At 42.3% G+C, this 22,500-nt stretch overlaps 1 protein-coding gene across 1 annotated transcript in view; it reads left to right on the forward strand.

The window, feature by feature from the left end:
• The window catches only part of LOC142303422 (protein phosphatase 1H), a 295,560-nt gene that overhangs the window by 118,289 nt on the left and 154,771 nt on the right, over positions 1 to 22,500 (forward strand). The window contains exon 3 of the mRNA XM_075344753.1: positions 8,366 to 8,710. Coding sequence (XP_075200868.1) covers positions 8,366 to 8,710 — 345 coding nt within the window. The remainder of the gene's footprint in view (positions 1 to 8,365; positions 8,711 to 22,500) is intronic.

Consider the following 22,500-nt stretch of genomic DNA (forward strand, 5'->3'; position numbering starts at 1 on the left):
CCAATGGTAACAGGTAAGTAACACATCACAGGTGTTGCTCATATTTAACCCCTTAACGACCGCCGATACGCCTTTTAACGGCGACAAATTAGGGTACTTCTTCCGATCCGCCGCTTTTTAACGGCGGTCGGAAAAAAGGGTCGGAAAAAAATAGCGCCCCCCAGAGTCAGAAAATTTCCGGGGTCTCAGCTGCCGGGGGTAGCTGAGACCCTGGAGATCATGATTCTGGCCGGTTTTTCCGGTCCCCGCTCACCTGATGATCAGGTTACAGTAAATGACCGCGCCGGTAAAAAATGATTTATCTCCCATCTGGCATGATCAAACATGCCAGATGGGAGATAAATCTTTTTCCCGGTTCCCTCCGGTCCCCTCGGTATCCCCAAAGTGCCCCCCCCGACCCCCAACCCCCTCCCGAAAATTTAAGATGGCCGCGCGCACCGGCGAGCACAGCAGCGCGCCGGCCGCATTTCCCCCTTTCCTATGGTTTCTGTCGCATGTGCCATAACACATGCGACAGAAACCTGCTCCCCAGGCCCTGCCGGGTCCCCCCCTACCCCCCCCCGGTGTTCCCCGGTGTTCCCCGGTGTCATACGTACCTGTCAGAGCGCTGATCCCCCGCGGCCCCCTCCTCCGGCTCCTTCACAGCAGACGCCGGTCACATGTGCCGAGCAGCTGACAGCTTCCTGTGTTGTGAGACGCTGGCTGCTGCTGCTGCTGCTGCTCGGCACTGTGTGTGCAGCTGTGACCCGGGGAGAGTGGGTGCAGATTCTTTGCACCCACTCTCCTCAAATGGAGGGTCCTCACACCTAGAAAATGGGGGATACGTTCCCTGAACGTGTCCCCCATATTCTAGAAGGTCCAGAGTCGACGTGGGACGTCCAAATGGATTACAGCGGATTTTTTTTTTTCTTTTTCTTTTCAATAAATTGGTCAATCAGGGAATGTTTTGGGGAGTGTTTTTTCAAATAAATATTTTTTTGTTGTCAATTTTTTTTTTTTTATTACTGTCAATTACTTATGTCGGGTATCTGATAGATGCCATGACATAACTAATTGCTGGGCTTGATGCCAGGTGACATTACACACCTGGTATCAACCCCATTTATTACCCCGTTAGCCAACGCACCAGGGCGCGGGATGAGCTGGGGCGAAGCGCCAGAATTGGCGCATCTAATGGATGCGCCACTTCTGGGGCGGCTGCGGCCTGCTATTTTTAGGCTGGGAAGAGTCCAATAACCATGGCTCTTCCCATCCTGAGAATACCAGACCCCAGCTGTCAGCTTCACCTTGGCTGGTGATCTAATTTGGGGGGACCCCACGTTTGTTTGTTTTTTTTAATTATTTATTTATAAATAATTAAAAAAAAAAAAACAGCTTGGGGAGCCCTCCAAATTGATCACCAGCCAAGGTGAAGCTGTCGGCTGTGGTTTGCAGGCTACAGCTGTCTGCTTTACCCTAGCTGGCTATCAAAAATAGGGGGGACCCCACGTCATTTATTTTAATTATTTTTTTTTTTCTTTTTGGGCTAAATACAAGGCTAGGCACTTTTTAGTGCCACATGAAAGGCACTAAAGGGCGCCAGCTTAGAATAAGCAGGGGGGTGGGACGTTATATATGTTTGACATCTATCCATTCATCCATTGTAGCATTTTAGGCTATGTGCCCACAATCAGGGTTTGCAGCGTTTTGGACGCAGAGTGTTTTCCCTGCGTCCATAACGCTGCGTTGTGCAGTAGAAGCACAGTTGAAGGATTTTTAGAAATCCCGTGCCCACAGTGCTGCTTTTCTCCGCAGCATAAACCGACCGGTGGCGCAGCTTCCCGAGCCTCAGCATGTCAATTTATGCTGCGGAGATGAGTGTGCTCTGCAGGTAGCATAGAGCTCCACAGCAGCCTGAACCCAAATCGTGGGCATGGGCAGCTGCATTCTCCCGTGGACAACACTCACATCTCTGTAGGAAGGCTGACACTGTGTACTGGACGCCGTGTCGCTGGATCATGGCCACATAGCCTAAAAGAGAGAAATTTGTTGCTACAGCAACATTTTTGTGAAGTACCTGTGGATTCAAAATGCTTACTATACTTCTGAATAAAATCCTTGAGGGGTCCAGTTTCCAAAATGGAGTCACTTGTGGGGGGTTTCTAATGTATAGGCACCCAAGAGGCCCTGCTAATGTGACATGGTGCGCGCAATTTATTTCAACTTTTCCAAAATTCAAATGGTGCTCCTTCCATTCCAAGCCCTCCCATATATCCAAACAGAGGTTTTTGGCCACATATGGGGTATCCCTGCGCTCACAAATTGGATAACAACCTGTGGGGTCCACGTTTTGTTGTTGCCTCTTGAAAAAGTGAGAAATGTGATGCTAAAGAAACATTTTTGTGAAAAAAATGAAAATTTTCAATATGGCAACCTAAGCTTATCAAATTCTGTGAAGTATTCGTGGATTCAAAATGCTCAATATACACCTAGATAAAAGCCTTGAGGTTTCTTGATTCCAGAATGGGGTCACTTGTGGGGGGCCTCCACTGTTTAGGCACTTTAGGGGCTTTCCAAATGCGACATAGCGTCCACTAATTATTCCAGCCAAATGTTCAGTCAAATTGCACTCCTTCCCTTCCAAGACCTGCCATGTGCCCAAACAGTTGATTTCCACCACATATAAGATATCACCAAACTCAGGAGAAATTGCAGAATACATTTCATGGTGATTTTCTTCCGGTTACCCTTGTGAAAAAAAAAGCTACCTGGTTGAAGTAACAATTTTGTGGTAAAATTTTATTTTTTTATTTTCATGGCTCAACGTTATAAACTTCTGTGAAGCACCTGGGGGTTCAGGGTACTCACCAAACATCTAGATAAATTCCTTGAGAGGCCTAGTTTCCAATATGGGGTCACTTGTGGTGGTTTTTTGCTGTTTACGTACCTTAGGGGTCCTCCAAATGCAACATGGTGCCCGCAATCTTTTTCAGCCAAATTTCCTTTCCAAAATTCAAATATTGCTCCTTTCGTTCCAAGCCCTCCCATTTGTCCAAACAAAGGTTTCAGACCACATGTGAGGTATCACCGCGCTCATAAAAAAGTGGGTAACAAACATTTGGGTCAAATTTTTGGAATTACCTCTTGAAAAAGTGAGAGAATTGATGCTAAAGCAACATTTTTGAGAAAAAAATTACAATTTTCAATATGACAAAGTAACGTTATCAAAATCTGTGAAGTACCTGTGGGTCCAAAATGCTCAGTATACCCCTCGATAGAAGCCTTAAGGGGTCTAGTTTCCAAAATGGGGTCACTTGAGGGGGGTTCCTGCTGTTTAGGTACCTTAGGGGATCTGTAAAAGCAACATGGTGCCCGCAATCTCTTTCAGCCAACTTTGCTTTCCAAAATTCAAATATTGCTCCTTTCATTCCAAGCCCTCCCATTTACCCAAACAAAGGTTTCTGACCACATGTGGGGTATCGGCGCGCTCATAAGAAAGTGGGTAACAAAGTGTGAGGTCCAATTTTTGGTGTTACCTCTTGAAAAAGTAAGAAAATTAGCGCTAAAGTAACATTTTTAGGTAAAATGTTAATTTTTATTTTTTTTCATTCCATATTACTTTAGTTCCTGTGAAGCACCTGAAGGGTTAATAAACTTCTTGAATGTGGTTTTGAGTACCTTGAGGGGTGCAGGTTTTAGAATGGTGTCACTTTTGGGTATTTTCTGTCACCCAGGCCTCTCAAAGTCACATCAAATGGGATGTGGTCCCTAAAAAAATGGTTTTGTAAATTTTATTGAAAAAATGGGAAATTGCTGATGAACTTTGAACCCTTCTAACTTCCTAACCCCAAAAAATTTTGTTTCAAAAATTGCACTGATCTAAAGTAGACAAGTGGGAAATGTTATTTATTAACTATTTTTTGTGTGACATAACTCTCCGGTTTATGGGCATAAAAATTAAAAGTTTGAAACTTGCAAAATTTTTAATTTTTTTTGTCAAATTTCAGATTTTTTCACAAATAAAATAAAAAAATATCATCCTAAATTTACCTCTAACATGAAGCCCAATATGTCACGAAAAAACAATCTCAGAATCACCGGGATCCATTGACGCGTTCCAGAGTTATAACCTTATAAAGCGACACTGGTCAAAATTGCAAAAAATGGCCTGGGCATTAAGTACAAAACTGGCTTCGTCCTTAAGAGGTTAAAAATTAGGAATTAACCCAAGAATAATATTCAAGGACAGGCTAGAAATATTTGATTAAACATTACTAAACATACAATTGTTGATAATGGTAACCCAGACAATGTATATCAATGTAGGAATAGACCATTTTGAACAAGATACCCATAAGGAATGGTTAGGATTATTTGCAGGAATGAGGAATAGGAATGGTAAACTGATAGAGAAAAGGAAAAGAACAGCACCTGTAGTGGGTGGTATGATGAGATATAGTAGGATAGTAGGAGTCTGCTAGTCGATCCCTAAGGGATAGACCAGAAAATGTGGTAAAGGTAGAATCTAGGCCCTGACTTCTATTATCCTACATTGTATATAGTGTATATATTTTTAGTAGAATATGCCTCTGTATGTAAATATTGTTTGTATATCCTCCCCAGCATCTTTAGTGAACAAGGCCTATCTGGCCAAAACGTTAATTGTTTGCGTCCCCCCACTGTGGTTTTTGGTTCATCTATCCCTGCAACATCAAAATATTATAAAGAATAAATTATTTCAAGTTTGCATTAAAAAAACGAGTATGCAGTGTCTTTTTCTGACTATATTGCGGGTTCTGAAACCCATCTACTAGCCCCTCGATCAGCTATGGTGTGCACGCCATTTTACTCTGATTCTTCCAAGACTCACGGCACTTCAAGTGCCAAAATTGGCATCCAGGGTTACTCCGCTTCTGTGGTACGTAACGGCCAATTTGCTAATATGTGTATGCCTTGCTAATAAAAATATATTAGCTGTCCCAAAAAAAAAATGCTTTAGAGACTCAAATGTCTGCAAGTTTTGCCCTTTTGTCCAGTTTTTTCAACCTGAAAAGCATACTTCGCCATAAACGCTAAACTTCTATTTGTTGCATCTTCAAGCGCCAGAGGCAGAGTGGTGATCACTTTGGATAAGCAAGATACAGGGGTATCTACGACAGGTGGAGTTGACCAAGAGGCCACCAGATCTTTTGGGAAGGGGATATACACTGAACAGCAAAATGGTAACAATGTTTGAATTTCAGGCTCCATATCTCACCATGGACTACAGCTTTCAGCTTGTGACTACCTTCATTTTATAGACAATCATCTTGACTATCTCATACATAAATTTGACTTGCAACTATTTAGCATCTGATTAGTTATACAGCTTATTGTCATGTTACTGCATTGTTACTGTTTTTGCTCCTAAAAATATAAATTTAAATTAGTATTTTGTTAGCATTTTGTAAATACACCTTTTTGCTTTCAACAATACCTGAATCCTTCTGGGCATGCTCTCCATCAGATTCAAACTTGTCTCGACTGAAATCCTATCCCAGGTCCCTTCTGCATGGTCCCAATGTAAGTATCCAATGAAAGAAAAAAAAAAAATCCAGCTTCCGGAAAAATATAAAATCTTGTGCAAGCTTTATTTTAAAGGACGTAAAAATTATAATTACAAGGGGCAAAATAGGGGAGCCAATGTGCGGCTACGCGTTTCGAACGCTGCCTGCGTTCTTTGTCAAGCTACTATCCATTCCAGACTTGTGTAATGTGCATTGTGCAATATTTTCATGGATATCTGTGATCACACTCTTACGACGCATATGTGCTACGTCCACTGCCACGTTTGTCACGCCAGAGCTGATTAGACCTTGTGATCAGTCTACTTGTTGACGCAGATAGTTTGCTTGGACATCCACCTCTTGGCTTTTAAATGGATGAACGGACTTCATTTTGCATTCTTCTCACTGTTATGGCACTCACATGGTGCAGTTTGGCAATTTTTCTTGATCGAGAGACCATTATGGATGTTCTTGATGATGCGGTTTCTCTTTTTTTGGGAAATCTTCTTTTATGGCTGCTCCTCGAGTCGTACCAATGACCTTTTACTTAGGGGTCAACCTAATAACACACTGAGCTATTAGGGAATGAGAACAGGTTGTAATTTGTAGTATACAAGAAGAAAAATATTTTTTTTCAAACATCACGAGCAAAATGGTAACAATGCAGTAACATGACCAGAATCTAAATAAGTCAAATTTATGTATGAGATACCCAAGATGATTGTCTATTAAATTATGGTAGTCTCGCAGTGAAAGCTGTAGTGGATGGGGGGAAGATATGGATTGTTACCTTTTTTTGCTCATCAGTGAAACCCCTTCATGCGACTATGCTTCTGAAAGCGTTTGAGTGCTCCCAAGCTCTTTGCTAAACATTTGAAAATTCTTCACGGTTAGAAAAGGACCTAGCGACTCGCTTGCCTCTCTTTTAAAAATAAAAAATCCCTCTTTTTCGGTAACTGGAGGGGACTACATAGCTGTTACTCATAGAGATGCCTCAACGGCAGACACCAAACAGTCCACCATCTCCTTCAATTTTTCCACTTGATATGGATCTAAAACAGATTCCGTATTAGAACTAGAATCTGAGTGCTGAGGAGATGGTCCCATGAGGAGGAGAAAGGGTGCTTGGGCGCCTCCCTGTGCATGACACCAGGAGGAAGAGGATCCTTGAGGTAGTCTTTGCTGCATTCATGATCGGCCATACTGGTGTGGGGTGGCTGGAGGATCCAAATCGCTTGCATCGGCGATCGGAGCTCCTGGGGCAGCAGCGGTCAATGGCGAATCCTCCGTAACTTAAACCAGCATCTTTTACACCCTGGTTAATTTGGCTAAGACTGCACTAAATTGCAAGCCCATGCAGGAGGGCCCATTGTCTCCTCTGTCATTGGGGTCCCCTGGCTGGCTGCCAGCAGGGAAGCAGGAGCAAGAAGGGTACCGGCAGCACTATAGGGACTGATCTGTTGAAAACTTAGTATTACAAGTCATACATGCATTGTGCAGGCTTCACTAAAGGGCTAGTACGGTCTTCTTTAGACTTGGACATTGCAAGAGATAAGAAATAAAGGCAAAAATAAATCCACCAGAGTCCATTTAAGCCTTGAAAAACACTTTTAAATAGCCTACACCGTCCACTATGACAGAATTTGTTCCCCCTGTGAGCCACAAGGTAGAAAACACCGAAGTGCCGCTGTGCCCCACACCACTTTAAAATGTAATGCGCCATAAGGAAAAAAAGATGGAGCCAGAGGGGCGAGAATCCAGCGTGCCAAGACATCGCTGCTGATTGGCAGAATGAAACACAGCCACCAATTGGTTGAAAACGTCCTGCTTGCTCATTGGCTGGGACATAAAGCCTGCCGATTGGCACAGAGCATTGACCACACATGCTTTGACTGCCTGTAAAAATCCTCAACAACCGCGTCCGGCCCTTTACACCCGGGTGAAGAGGCAGAGAAACTGGTATTTGTGCAATACTATCCCGCTCCAGCCCACCTAGCAGATAATGTTCAAAAGGGCAAGTAGGACAGCCAGCAACTGCACCAGTCTTCTGTGTTTAGACTACCACCCCAAGGAACTGACTAGAGGGGAGGAAACTGGAGGGAAAGAGCGACTCCTGACGGGGTCATACTGGCTTGTCCTGATTATTTACTCCCCATCTTCTGTTTCATGCTAATTGGGGCAGCGAGCAAGAGCTGATTGACTTACAGAACTCTGCTCCAGTACCCTACTACCGACCGGTCCAGCCACACACAGGAGAGGATACAGCCTGTACACAGTAGACAGGTGTAACTGTGCACAATTACTCTGTTATCCATTAGATATCCATCTGAAAGACATAGCAAGGGGAAGGTTAGCGCCTAACCTAAGCCAGGTCTGGGATAGACCGTGCCTCCATCCATAGAAACCTGAGGAAGCCTGACTCCTGCAGGCATAGTCTGCCAGGGAGGAGCCACATTTATGTAGATGCAATAATAGTGTCGGCCTCCAGGTGACAGAAGACTATCCCATGGCTCTATGTTCCCCAGTCAAGATAGTGATAGGAGTGTGTAAACTTATTAGTTTTGACCAGATCATATGTTTTTAATTTATTTTTTTTTGTAGCGGGAAAACCCTTTTTAATTCCTGTAATGTCTATAGTAAACCTCCTCCTTTTCCTTTTTTAGCTGCCATCTTCAGTTTGAGAACACTTTATATAACTCTGTACGAAACTAAATGGCTTAATGTCTTGTGAACGCCATGTGTTTTTGTTTTTTGGTTTTTTTTTTTAGCTGGGTTACAAGTACAGTGTTGAGTTTATATTCTCATAGATAAATCATTTTTTTCTCTTTGTTCTGTTCCAGGAGGCTGATGGAATCACCTTTCAGTACTGGGCACTTTTTGATGGACACGCTGGAGCCGGAGCTGCAGTGGTGGCATCTAAACTACTTCACCACCACATCACAGAACAACTACTGGACATTGTAGACATCCTGAAGAACTCTGCAGTTTTACCCCCCACGTGTCTAGGGGAAGATCCAGAAACCACAACCAGCAATAGTCGGACTCTAACCAGGGCTGCATCCTTACGTGGGGCTGCTGGTGCTCCCGGCTCGCCAAGTACACCTCAGACACGGTTCTTTACGGAGAAAAAAATTCCTCATGAGTGTCTCATCATTGGAGCTCTGGAAAATGCATTTAAGGAAATGGTAAGGGAAATTTTAGAGACTTGTTACAGTAAATTGATCTTTTATTGGCATTTTAATTCTTTTATTAAAATTGCAAGAATTAACCCCTTCAGCCCCGGGGCACTTTCCGTTTTTGCGTTTTTGTTTTTTGCTCCCCTTCTTCCGAGAGCCGTAACTTTTTTATTTTTCCGTCAATCTTGCCATATGAGGGCTTGTTTTTTGCGGGACAAGTTGTACTTTTAAATGAAACCATAAGTTTTACCATATGGTGTACTGGAAAGCAGCAAAAAAATTCCAAGTGTGGAAAAATTGCAAAAAAAGTGTGATGGCACAATAGTTTTTGGGATGTTTTATTCACGGTGTTCACTATATGGTAAAACTGATGTGTGGGTATGATACCTGAGGTCGGTGCGAGTTTGTAGACACCAAACATGTATAGGTTTACTTGTATCTAAGGGGTTAAAAAAAATTCACAAATTTATCCAATAAAAGTGGCGCACGTTTTGCGCCATTTTCCGAAACACGTAGTGTTCTTATTTTTGGGATCTATGGCTCAGTGACGGCTTATTTTTTGCGTCTCGAACTGATGTTTCTAATGGTAGCATTTTTGCGCAGATGCTACGTTTTGATCGCCTGTTATTGCATTTTGCGTAAAACTTGCGGCGACCAAAAAACGTAATTTTGGCGTTTGGAATTTTTTTGCCACTACGCCGTTTACCAATCAGATTAATTGATTTTATATTTTGATAGATCGGGCATTTCTGAACGCGGCGATACCAAATATGTGTATATTTATTTATTTTTTAACCCTTTAATTTTCAATGGGGGGAAAGGGGGGTGATTTGAACTTTTAGGTTTTTTGGTTTTTTTTTAATTTTTTAAAACTTTTTTTTTACTTTTATTTTATTTTACTAGTCCCCCTAGGGGGCTATAGCGATCAGCAATCCGATTGCTGATCGCTATCTGCTGATCACAGCTATACCGCTGTAAACAGCAGAAATAGTCACTTTCTTTCTTCCTCTGCTCCGTGCTGAGGAAGAATGAAAGTGAAACTTCGTAGCACCAGGCGTCATCACATGACCCTGTGCTACGATGGCAACCACCGAATGTCACGTGATCACTCACGTGACGTCCGGAGGGGGCGGCGGTAAGTAAAAAAGATGGCTGCGCGCATATAGATCTCGCTGCCAGACTTTGGCAGCGACATCTAAGGGGTTAAAGTTCCGGGTGGAATGCGATTCCACTCGGAACATGTTGGCACACATGTCAGCTGTTGAGAACAGCTGATATGTGTGCCGATCCACGCCGCCTGCCCGCAGCAGGGGGCGGGGCTTACCGGGACACGATCCATGACGGAAAGATCCGTCCATGGTCGTGAAGGGGTTAAAATTAGACTTTTTTTTTTTTTTTTTTTTTATGACATACAAATTATTCCAGGGAACCCTTTTAGATCCACAGGCAGCATGAATTCAGTGCTTGGCTATGCGATTGCATTCAGGTGGGTTTTCATCTAAAAGGCCCTCTAGTTGACAATTCAGTGTGTACACATGCTCTTAAAGGGAAGGTGTCACATTTTTTTATTTTTATATTAAAAAGTGATTATGAAATAAAGTATTTTTAATACAAAATTAAACTCACTGTTTTTATTTAGTTTTTATTTAATTCTAGTTTTACTGAAGCACTGGGGGCTGCCATCTTGGATTTGGTGTTTGTAACGACCGTTACCTCCTTCATGGCAGCCCCTGTGTATAGACTCTGATAGTCGGGCTCCGACCCCTATAATTATAATTATTACAGGACAGCTCCCTGCTGTGACCTTGACGCGCCCCCTGGGCTGTCTAGATCACAGCAGAGGGAGGAGATCGGCGCCATGTATGTGTGGCTCACTGCATATGCTGCGTGCTGTACTTTTTCCCCTGTCACCTGCTCGAGATGTGTGAGTACTGGGCGCCCCCAACCCCCCTGCCGCTGCTGCTACTGTCTCTAATAACACCCCCGCTCTCCCCCAGGCCTGTGTGACTACCGGCGCCGTTTCCCCCACCTTTGTGATACTGTCTGCTGAGCTGTGTATCTAATCCTCTTCTGTGTGATACTGCCTCCTGGGCTGTGTGTGTAATCCTCTCCTGTGTGATACTGCCTACTGAGCTGTGTATCTAATCCTATCCTGTGTGATACTGTCTGCTGAGCTGTGTGTCTAATGCTGTCCTTGGTGATACTTAAGACATTTGTGCAACCAACAAAATGGCTCCGCACTGTGAACCTAAATTTCATTCTGTTATCCTTTTGGAAAAACCCAGATTGGGAGGGGAATGTGTGATATCGCACAAAGGAGCCCAGATTCTGCCCACTTTTAGGCCCTGTGCGCACTAGAAAATGGAATTTTGTTAAGAAAATTCCGCAGGGTCTGAAAGATTACCGCACCCGCGGTAAAAAAACGTGGCAAACCGCATGCGGTTTTACCGCGGGTTGGTACATGTGTTTTAATGCGTTCAATGCAATAAAGCACATTGAAAAGGAAAAGTGTAATTTCCTTGTGATAGATAAATAGAGGGATAGATAGATAATAGATGGATAGATAGATAGATGATATAGATGGATAGATAGATAATGGATAGGTTGATAGATATTACAGCTTTTATTTATGATGTATGTGTTTTCCCCTTCCCCACCCCCAACAGTATTTCTCATACAGCAGTGACCCTGTGGGACCTTGGGTCTGAGGTCTCACAGGGTCACTGCCGGTCGGTGATGTCACTCTTTCTCACCGACCGTGAGAAATGTCCTGGAGTTACCCCTACAGCCTCGTTCACGGGGCTGCATTGAGTGCTATGTCAGACGCCGCTGAATCAGTATGCAGGCATCGTGGGACATCGTGTGGATTACGCTGGACCTGTAGGGGTATTTGGGGTTTTTAATAAAGTGGTGAAAGAGGGGGATTTTTTGTGTTTTATTTTAAATAAAGGATTTTTCGGTGTTGTGTTTATTTACTGTCACTTATTGCCACCACATCACGGCAATCTGGATGAGCCGGGTAGAGTCCCGGGACTGTCACATCTAATGGATGCGGCAATTCCGGGCGGCTGCTGGCTGATATTTTTAGGCTGGGGGCTCCCCATAAAGTGTGGCTCCTCATCCTGAGAATATCAGTCTTCAGCCGTGAGGCTTTATCTTGGCATCATAATTGGAGGGGGACTGCAAGCAGATTTTTTTTAATTATTTATTTATTGTACTGCACGATATAGACCCACCCAACGGCGGCTGTGATTGGTTGCATTCAGACGAGCCCCCACGCTGAGTGACAGCTGTCTCATTGCAACCAATCAGTCACCAGTGAGCAGGGAAGGCGTGAATATGTTATGAGACTAATGAGTGCGGCTTGGAAAGATGAAAGAGCTGTGGCAGGAGCAGTGTGACAGCTGCCCGGTGATTGGTTGAGTATGAAGCCCTTGCTCCTACCCCTTTTGCGCCCGATTCTGGTCCCCATAGACTTTATATGGGGAGCAGTATCTGGCCAAATACCAGCCCTCCGAATGTATGTTGCCTGATTTCTATGTGTCTGTGTATGATACATGTATTATACATAGACAAGAAAAAGGTATACCAATACAGGGATCACCAAACACAAATAATTGGCAAAATTACAAAACTTTATTAGTAAGGCACAGCTACAGCTAGTGAAACACACTAGGTAAATAGGACACACCAATAATTGGTGTGTCCTATTTACCTAGTGTGTTTCACTAGCTGTAGCTGTGCCTTACTAATAAAGTTTTGTAATTTTGCCAATTACACAGCACAACAATGATTTTGCTACTGAGGGTAAAACATGTGTTCTTTACTAATTTGAACATGCTGATTCCAAATATGAACTCAGAATTTGCACAGCACGTCCAGATTTTGAGTTATACTTAGAAAAGGCCATACGCCTATTCAGGCATTGTTGAAGGCATTGCACATGCGGTTGGAATGAAAGAGACCTATGCTTCTATGCAGATCATTCTGAAATTGATTAAATATTCAGAACATTAATGGAACATTTGTGCTGACCTCAAAGTTGTTGCACTAGTCCTTGGTTTGCAGTTAGGTTACACTAAGCATATGTGCTTTCTGTGCCTATGGAACAGTCGAGATGACAACAACCATTATAAAATTAAACGGTGGCCCAATAGAGATGAACATAAGATTGGTAAGCACAATGTTCAACACGAATCACTTGTCGATCCACTTAAAGTTTATCTTCCACCTCTTCACATTAAACTCGGACTAATGAAAAATTTTGTAGTAGCAATGGATCGTCAAGGGAATGGATTTAAGTATCTGAAGGAAAAGTTTAGTGCATTGAAAACTGAGGCCAAACTCAAAGCAGGAATCTTTATTGGTCCTGAAATCCACCAACTAATCCATGATGAAATCTTCAAGAAAGAACTCACCCCACTTGAGCTAACTGCATGGGATGCATTTATAGTAGTAGTTCAAAACTTCCTTGGAAACGAAAGAGCAGAAAACTATGCTGAACTAATAGACAATATGCTTCAAGCATACGAAATGCATGGTGCCCGAATGTCATTGAAAATGCATTTCCTACATTCACATCTTGACTTCTTTCCTCCAAATATGGGTAATGTCAGTGACGAACATGGTGAGAGATTCCACCAGGACATTTCTACTATGGAAAAAAGATACCCAGGTCGCTTTAACCCCAACATGATGGGCGATTACTGCTGGTTTTTGCAACGGGCCACTAGGACCACTCACAAGCGCAAAAGCAAGTGCCTGAAGCACTTTTAAAAGTACTCTGCTGAGTTCAAGGCGATTTCTTAAGCTACTATAAGTGATTAAGTTTTTTGGTTTATTTACCTATACTTCTTTTTCAATATAAATGATAATACATGTTGTGAAACTGTGGGACATAACGATTCTGTATCTTTATTAATTGCTTATTTTTAATTTTCACAAAAATTGGAATAACTGACGTGCTACAAAAAAACTAACTTCAGATTTGGATTCAGCGCATTCGATTTAGTATAGCGCACATGGTTTTTGCCAAGTAGCAGACAAAGTGTTTATTTGTTGTGCTGTGTTATTTGTGTTTGGTGATCCCTGTATTGGTATACCTTTTTCTTGTCTATGTATAATTTTTCTATAGTATACCAGGAGATCCCCTTGGGTGGTGACCACCTACTTTTGTCTTCAAAATGTATTATACATGTATGTGTCTGTGTGTGAGTGTGATATGTATGTGTGTTTACTGTCTGATCAATTTCATATTCCTCTTCTAGTGACATCACATCCTTGCAAAACACAGGGAAGTGATGATCACTATGTCCCAAAAACGTGAAATAACGCAGGAAAACGCAATGAAACGCACAGAATTTGCTACCTGCGGTATTTCAGGATTACATTAGTCAGAGTGAATAACGCAGGTACCTGCGGAAAAGAAGTGACATGCAATTCTTTTTGCTAAAGAAAACATGCATCAAAACCTGTAGTTGACAAAAACCGCAGTGTGCGCACAGCATTTTTTTTTTTTTTTTTTTTTTTACCATAGGTTTTACTAGGGAAGGACTGCAAAAAGGTTATGAACATTTTCTGCAGCAAAACATACAGCAAAATCGCGGTAAAAAAACGCAGCGTGCGCACAAGGCCTTACTGCAGCTGTAATCCAGGCTTTTTCTACAGTGGGATTTCTGTAGGATTTCAGCAGCTGCTCCCCCTAGTGTTTAAGAGTGGAAAATATCAAACTTTTTAATTTTCTTTTTTATATTTTGCTCAATTAAAAACAATATTTAAACAAAACCGTAAAACATTAATACTTTACATTTTTTTTTAGTTATTGAATTTTTTTTTTTTTTTAATGACCCGTTCCCTTTAAAGGGAACCTGTCGGGTCCCTATACCCTCCAAACCAGCAGCATTGATCCCAGTGTGCCCAAATTCCCTCCCTAACCAGCCCTGTATGGCGCTATTCACTAATATGAATGTTTAAAAAGATACTACTTATAAACCTCGCTGTCCCTATGCTAATTAGGTCTGTGACTGGTCACAGGGGTATTATTCACCCAGGCTAGTCGGTTCCTTTTTCCATATTATAATATGATATCTATGAGCCAGCATCGCCGTCAGCTCCTGCAAATCTTGAGCATGCGTGCGGCTCGTTTCGGCAACGTCCGTGCAGTTCAGAAGCGGGGTGGACGCTTCCCGGCTTCATTAGGTGCACTGTGCATGACGGGAAGTCCACAAGACGATTTATTTACATGTCTTCTGAACTTCCGGTTATGTAAAGTGCGCCTAATGAAGCCGGGAAGTGTAGATCCAACTTCTAAGACTCACTAATGCGACTGAAATGAGCCGTGAGCACGCACAATATTTGCATTAACTGGTGGTGACGCCAGATTGTGGAAATCATGTGATCACGCCCACAGGGGTGTGATGACATGGAAATAGGGCCGACTAGTCTGGGGAAACAACGCCCATGTTACTAGTCACAGACCTAATTAGCATAGGGACAGCCGGGTTTAGAAGTAAGTAGGTTTTTTGTTGTTTTTTTGGTAAACAATCATATTAATGAATAGCATTATATAGAGTTGGTAAGAGAGGGAATTTGGGCACACAGAGATCAGTGCTGAAGGGTTGGAGGATATAGGGGACTTGACTGGTTTCCTTTTAATGCTATGTTTTCTCTTACACACTATAACGTTGGAGTGATGCAATGGGCAGCATGACTCGAATGACCGGTTCCCATTAACCCCATTACGACCGCGTTACGTTTTAAAACGGCACCAAAAAAGGGTACTTATTCCTTTCTGCCGTTTTAAAACGGCGGGCAGAAATAAGTGTATAGCGCCCCCCAGCGTCAGAAAATCTCTGGGGTTTTAGCTACCGGGGGTAGCTGAGACCCTGGAGATCATGATTCGGGCCGGTTTTTCCGGTCCCCGCTCACGTGATGACCTGTATACACCGTATACCGATCATCAAGTTATAGTAAATGACATCGCCAGTAAAAAATGATTTATCTCCCATCTGGCATGATCAAACATGTCAAATGGGAGATAAATCTCCTTCCCGGTCCCCCGGTGTCACCAAAATGCGCCCCCCCCAACCCCCTCCCGAAAATCCAAGATGGCCGCGCGCACCGGCAAACACAGCAGCGCGCCGCCCGCATTCACCCTTTTTCCTCTGGATTCTGTCGTATGTGCCATAACACATGCGACAGAAACCTGCTCCCCAGGCCCTGCCAGGTCACCCCTTATCACCCCTTCCCCCCGGTGTTCCCTGGTGTCCCCCGTACCTGTCGGAGCGCTGATCCCCCGCGGCCCCCTCCTCCTTCACAGCAGACGCCGGTCACACATGCAGAGCAGCTGACAGCTCAGCTTCCTGTGTTCAGTGTGAGCTGGCTGCTGCTGCTCGGCACTCTGCAGCTCTGACCCGGGGAGAGTGGGTGCAGATTCTTTGCGCCCACTCTCCTCAAATGAAAATGGGGGATACGTTCCCTGAACGTGCCCCTCATATTCTAGAAGGTCCAGAGTCGACGTGGGACGTCCAAATGGATTACAGCAGAGCGGATTTTTTTTTTCTTTTCAATAAATTGGTGAAAGAGAGAATGGTTGAGGAGTGTTTTTTTTCAAATTTATTTTTTTTTTTTTGTTGTCAATTTTTTTTTTTTTTTTTTTTTTTATTACTGTCAATTAGTTATGTCTGGTATCTGATAGACGCGATGACATAACTAATTGCTGGGCTTGATGCCAGGTGACATCACACATCTAATGGATGCGCCACTTCTGGGACGGCTGCGGACTGCTATTTTTAGGCTGGGAAGAGTCCAATAACCATAGCTCTTCCCACCCTGAGAATACCAGACCCCAGCTGTCAGCTTCACCTTGGCTGGTGATCTAATTTGGGGGGACCCCACGTTTGTTTGGTTTTATTTTTATTATTTATAAATAATTTTAAAAAAAAAAACAGCTTGGGGAGCCCTCCAAATTAATCACCAGACAAGATGAAGCTGTCAGCTGTGGTTTGCAAGCTACAGCTGTCTGCTTTACTCTAGCTGGCTATCAAAATAGGGGGGACCCCCACGTCATTTATTTTAATTATTTTTTTTTTTGGGCTAAATACAAGGCTAGGAACCCTTTAGTGCCACATGAAAGGCCAGCTTAGAATATGCAGGGGGTGGGATGTTATATATGTTTGACATCTATCCAATCATCCACTGTAGCATTTTAGGCTGTGTGCCCACAATCAGGGTTTGAAGCGTTTCGGGCGCAGAGTGTTTTCCCTGCGTCCATAAAGCTGTGTTCTGCAGTAGAAGCACAGTGGAAGGATTTTTAAAAATCCTATGCCCACTGTGCTTCTTTTCTCCGCAGCATACACTGACCTGTGGTGCAGCTTCCCGAGCCTGAGCAAGTCAATTTATGCTGCAGAGAAGAGAGTGTTCTCTGCAGGTAGAATAGAGCTAAAGTCCACAGCAGCCTGAACCCAAATCATGGGCAGCTGCGTTTTCCCGTGGACAACACTCACATCTCTGCAGGAAGGCTGACACTGTGTACTAGATGCCGTGTCGCTGGATCATGGCCACATAACCGAACAGTGATAATATTGTTGCCACAGCAACATTTTTGTGAAGTACCTGTGGATTCAAAATGCTTACTATACTTCTGAATAAAATCCTTGAGGGGTCCAGTTTCCAAAATGGTGTCACTTGTGGGGGGTTTCTGATGTATAGGTACCCAAGGGGCCCTGCTAATGTGACATGGTGCGCGCAATTTATTTCAACTTTTCCAAAAGTCAAATGGTGCTCCTTCCATTCTAAGCCCTCCCATTTATCCAAAGGTTTTTGGCCACATGTGGGGTATCCCTGCGCTCACAAGAAATTAGATAACAACCTGTGGGGTCCACGTTTTGTTGTTGCCTCTTGAAAGAGTGAGAAATGTGATGCTAAATCAACATTTTTGTGAAAAAAAAATCAAAATTTCAATATGGCAACCTAAGCTTATCAAATTCTGTGAAGTATTCGTGGATTCAAAATGCTCAATATACACCTAGATAAAAGCCTTGAGGTTTCTTGTTTCCAGAATGGGGTCACTTGTGGGGGACCTCCACTCTTTAGGCACCTTAGGGGCTTTCCAAATGCGACATAGCGTCCGCTAATTATTCCAGCCAATTGTTCAGTCAAATGGCACTTTTTCCCTTCCGAGCCCTGCTGTGCACCCAAACAGTTGATTTCCACCACACATAAGGTATTGGCATACTCAGGAGAAATTGCACAATAAATTTTATGCTGATTTTTTTTCCGTGTACTCTTGTTAAAAAAAAAAAAAAAAAAAAAAAGCTATCTGGTTGAAGTAACAATTTTGTCGTAAAATTTTATTTTTTTATTTTCATGGCTCAACATTATAAACTTATGTAAAGCACCTGGGGGTTCAGGGTACTCGCCAAACATCTAGATAAATTCCTTGAGGGGCCTAGTTTCCAATTTGGGGTCACTTGTGTTTTTTTTTTTTTTTTGCTGTTTACGTACCTTAGGGGTCCTCCAAATGCGACATGGTGCCCGCAATCTTTTTCAGCCAAATATCCTTTCCAAAATTCAATTATTGCTCCTTCCGTTCCAAGCCCTTCCCTTTCTCCAAACAAAGGTTTCAGACCACATGTGAGGTATCACCGCGCTCATAAAAAAGTGGGTAACAAACTTTGGGATCAAATTTTTGGAATTACCTCTTGAAAAAGTGAAACAATTGATGCTAAAGCAACATTTTTGAGAAAAAAATAAAAATATTCAATGTGACAATGTAACGTTATCAAAATCTGTGAAGTACCTGTGGGTCCAAAATGCTCACTATACCCCTAGATAGAAGCCTTGAGAGGTCTAGTTTCCAAAATGGCATCACTTGTGAGGGGTTTCTGCTGTTTAGATATCTTAGCAGACCTGTAAATGCAACATGGTGCCCGCAATCTATTTCAGCCAAATTTGCTTTCCAAAATTCAAATATTGCTCCTTCTGTTCCGAGCCCTCCTATTTGTCCAAACAAAGGTTTCTGACCACATGTGGGGTATTGTCGCGTTCATAAGAAAGCGGGTAACAAGTTTTGGGGTTCATTTTGTTGTGTTATTTCTTTTAAAAGTGAATACATTTGGGGTAGAGCAACATTTTGGGTAAAATTTTTTTTTTTGCTTTTTTTTCATTCCACTTTGCTTTAGTTACTGTGAAGCACCTGAAGGGTTAATAAACTTCTTGAATGTGATTGAGTACTTTGAGGGGTGCAGGTTTTAGAATGGTGTCACTTTTGGATATTTTCTTTCACCTAGGACTCTCAAAGTCACATCAAATGTGATGTGGTCCCTAAAAAAATGGTTTTGTGAATTTTGTTGAAAAAATGGGAAATTGCTGATGAACTTTGACCCCTTCTAACTTCCTAACCCCAAAAAAATTTGTTTCAGAAATTGCGCTAATGTAAAGTAGACATGTGGGAAATGTTATTTATTAACTATTTTGTGTGACATAACTCTCTGGGTTAAGGGCATAACAATTAAAAGTTTGAAAATTGCAAAATTTTCATCAAATTTCCCAAAAATTTTTTCACAAATAAAAGCAAAAAATATCGTTCTAAATTTTATAACTATCATGAAGTACAATATGTCACGAAAAAACAATGTCAGAATCCCTGGGATCCGTTGAAGCGTTCCAGAGTTATAACCTCATAAAGGGACACTGGTCAGAATTGCAGAAAATGGCGTGAGCATTAAGTACAAAACTGGCTTCGTCCTTAAGGGGTTAAAGGGAATCTGTCACCAGGTTTTGCCACCTAATCAGAGAGCAGTGTAATGTATGGGCAAAGATCCTAATTCCAGTTTTGTATCATTTACTGGGCTGCTTAGTGTAGTTTTCATAATAGACTGCTGATTAATCAGTGATTTGATCATTAGAGGACTACTTGGCGTGCTGCAGGTAGTCCAGCATATTGAGTGCTGTATAACTGCTAGATCTACAGCAGAGAAAACATTGATTTTATCAAAATGACAGCAAACAGCTCAGTAAGTGACACATCGCTGGAATCTACCCGCCTCGGCACTTTTTGACAATATGCAGTGCAGCTGTCTATCACAGTGCTGTGGCGTGCTTACAGTGCCGCTCACAATGCTGTAAGTGATGACTGAATCCGCAGTGGCCATGCCACTATTCCTCCCTGGAGCCACTGGCTTAAAGGTCATAAAGTTAATTTCTTCCCTGTAGCTATGCTTTCCATAAGGTGGCCAGTCAGTATTGTAATGCAGTTAGCCTGCAGATTCACCCTGTGTCCGCAGATTAATGGCATATACACATCATTAGTGAATCCATATACTGTGCTAATACATTTTACCTTCATGTGGCAGGTGTACGCCTCATTAGTGAATCCATATACTGTGCTAATACATTTTACCTTCATGTGGTAGGTGTACGCCTCATTAGTGAATCCATATACTGTGCTAATACATTTTACCTTCATGTGGCAGGTGTACGCCTCATTAGTGAATCCATATACTGTGCTAATACATTTTACCTTCATGTGGTCGGTGTACGCCTCATTAGTGAATCCATATACTGTGCTAATACATTTTACCTTCATGTGGTAGGTGTACGCCTCATTAGTGAATCCATATACTGTGCTAATACATTTTACCTTCATGTGGTCGGTGTACGCCTCATTAGTGAATCCATATACTGTGCTAATACATTTTACCTTCATGTGGTAGGTGTACGCCTCATTAGTGAATCCATATACTGTGCTAATACATTTTACCTTTTATATGGTAGGTGTACGCCTCATTAGTGAATCCATATACTGTGCTAATACATTTTACCTTCATGTGGTAGGTGTACGCCTCATTAGTGAATCCATATACTGTGCTAATACATTTTACCTTTTATGTGGTCGGTGTACGCCTCATTAGTGAATCCATATACTGTGCTAATACATTTTACCTTCATGTGGTCGGTGTACGCCTCATTAGTGAAGCCATATATTGTGCTAATACATTTTACCTTCATGTGGTCGGTGTACGCCTCATTAGTGAATCCATATACTGTGCTAATACATTTTACCTTCATGTGGTAGGTGTACGCCTCATTAGTGAATCCATATACTGTGCTAATACATTTTACCTTCATGTGGTCGGTGTACGCCTCATTAGTGAATCCATATACTGTGCTAATACATTTTACCTTCATGTGGTAGGTGTACGCCTCATTAGTGAATCCATATACTGTGCTAATACATTTTACCTTCATGTGGTCGGTGTACGCCTCATTAGTGAATCCATATACTGTGCTAATACATTTTACCTTCATGTGGTAGGTGTACGCCTCATTAGTGAATCCATATACTGTGCTAATACATTTTACCTTCATGTGGCAGGTGTACGCCTCATTAGTGAAGCCATATACTGTGCTAATACATTTTACCTTCATGTGGTAGGTGTACGCCTCATTAGTGAATCCATATACTGTGCTAATACATTTTACCTTCATGTGGTAGGTGTACGCCTCATTAGTGAATCCATATACTGTGCTAATACATTTTACCTTCATGTGGCAGGTGTACACCTCATTAGTGAAGCCATATACTGTGCTAATACATTTTACCTTCATGTGGTAGATGTACGCCTCATTAGTGAATCCATATACTGTGCTAATACATTTTACCTTTTATGTGGTAGGTGTACGCCTCATTAGTGAATCCATATACTGTGCTAATACATTTTACCTTCATGTGGTAGGTGTACGCCTCATTAGTGAATCCATATACTGTGCTAATACATTTTACCTTCATGTGGACGGTGTACGCCTCATTAGTGAATCCATATACTGTGCTAATACATTTTACCTTCATGTGGTCGGTGTACGCCTCATTAGTGAATCCATATACTGTGCTAATACATTTTACCTTTTATGTGGTCGGTGTACGCCTCATTAGTGAATCCATATACTGTGCTAATACATTTTACCTTCATGTGGTCGGTGTACGCCTCATTAGTGAATCCATATACTGTGCTAATACATTTTACCTTCATGTGGTAGGTGTACGCCTCATTAGTGAATCCATATACTGTGCTAATACATTTTACCTTCATGTGGACGGTGTACGCCTCATTAGTGAATCCATATACTGTGCTAATACATTTTACCTTCATGTGGTCGGTGTACGCCTCATTAGTGAATCCATATACTGTGCTAATACATTTTACCTTCATGTGGACGGTGTACGCCTCATTAGTGAATCCATATACTGTGCTAATACATTTTACCTTCATGTGGTAGGTGTACGCCTCATTAGTGAATCCATATACTGTGATAATACATGTTACCTTCATGTGGTCGGTGTACGCCTCATTAGTGAATCCATATACTGTGCTAATACATGTTACCTTCATGTGGTCGGTGTACGCCTCATTAGTGAATCCATATACTGTGCTAATACATTTTACCTTCATGTGGTCGGTGTACGCCTCATTAGTGAAGCCATATATTGTGCTAATACATTTTACCTTCATGTGGTCGGTGTACGCCTCACTAGTGAATCCCATTACCGGTGAGTAATTAAGATTTTACCTTCATGTGGCAGGTGTACGCCTCATTAGTGAATCCATATACTGTGCTAATACATTTTACCTTCATGTGGACGGTGTACGCCTCATTAGTGAATCCATATACTGTGCTAATACATTTTACCTTCATGTGGTAGGTGTACGCCTCATTAGTGAATCCATATACTGTGATAATACATGTTACCTTCATGTGGTCGGTGTACGCCTCATTAGTGAATCCATATACTGTGCTAA

The sequence above is a fragment of the Anomaloglossus baeobatrachus genome, chromosome 4, assembly GCF_048569485.1.
Source record: "Anomaloglossus baeobatrachus isolate aAnoBae1 chromosome 4, aAnoBae1.hap1, whole genome shotgun sequence".
NCBI lineage: Eukaryota > Metazoa > Chordata > Amphibia > Anura > Aromobatidae > Anomaloglossus > Anomaloglossus baeobatrachus.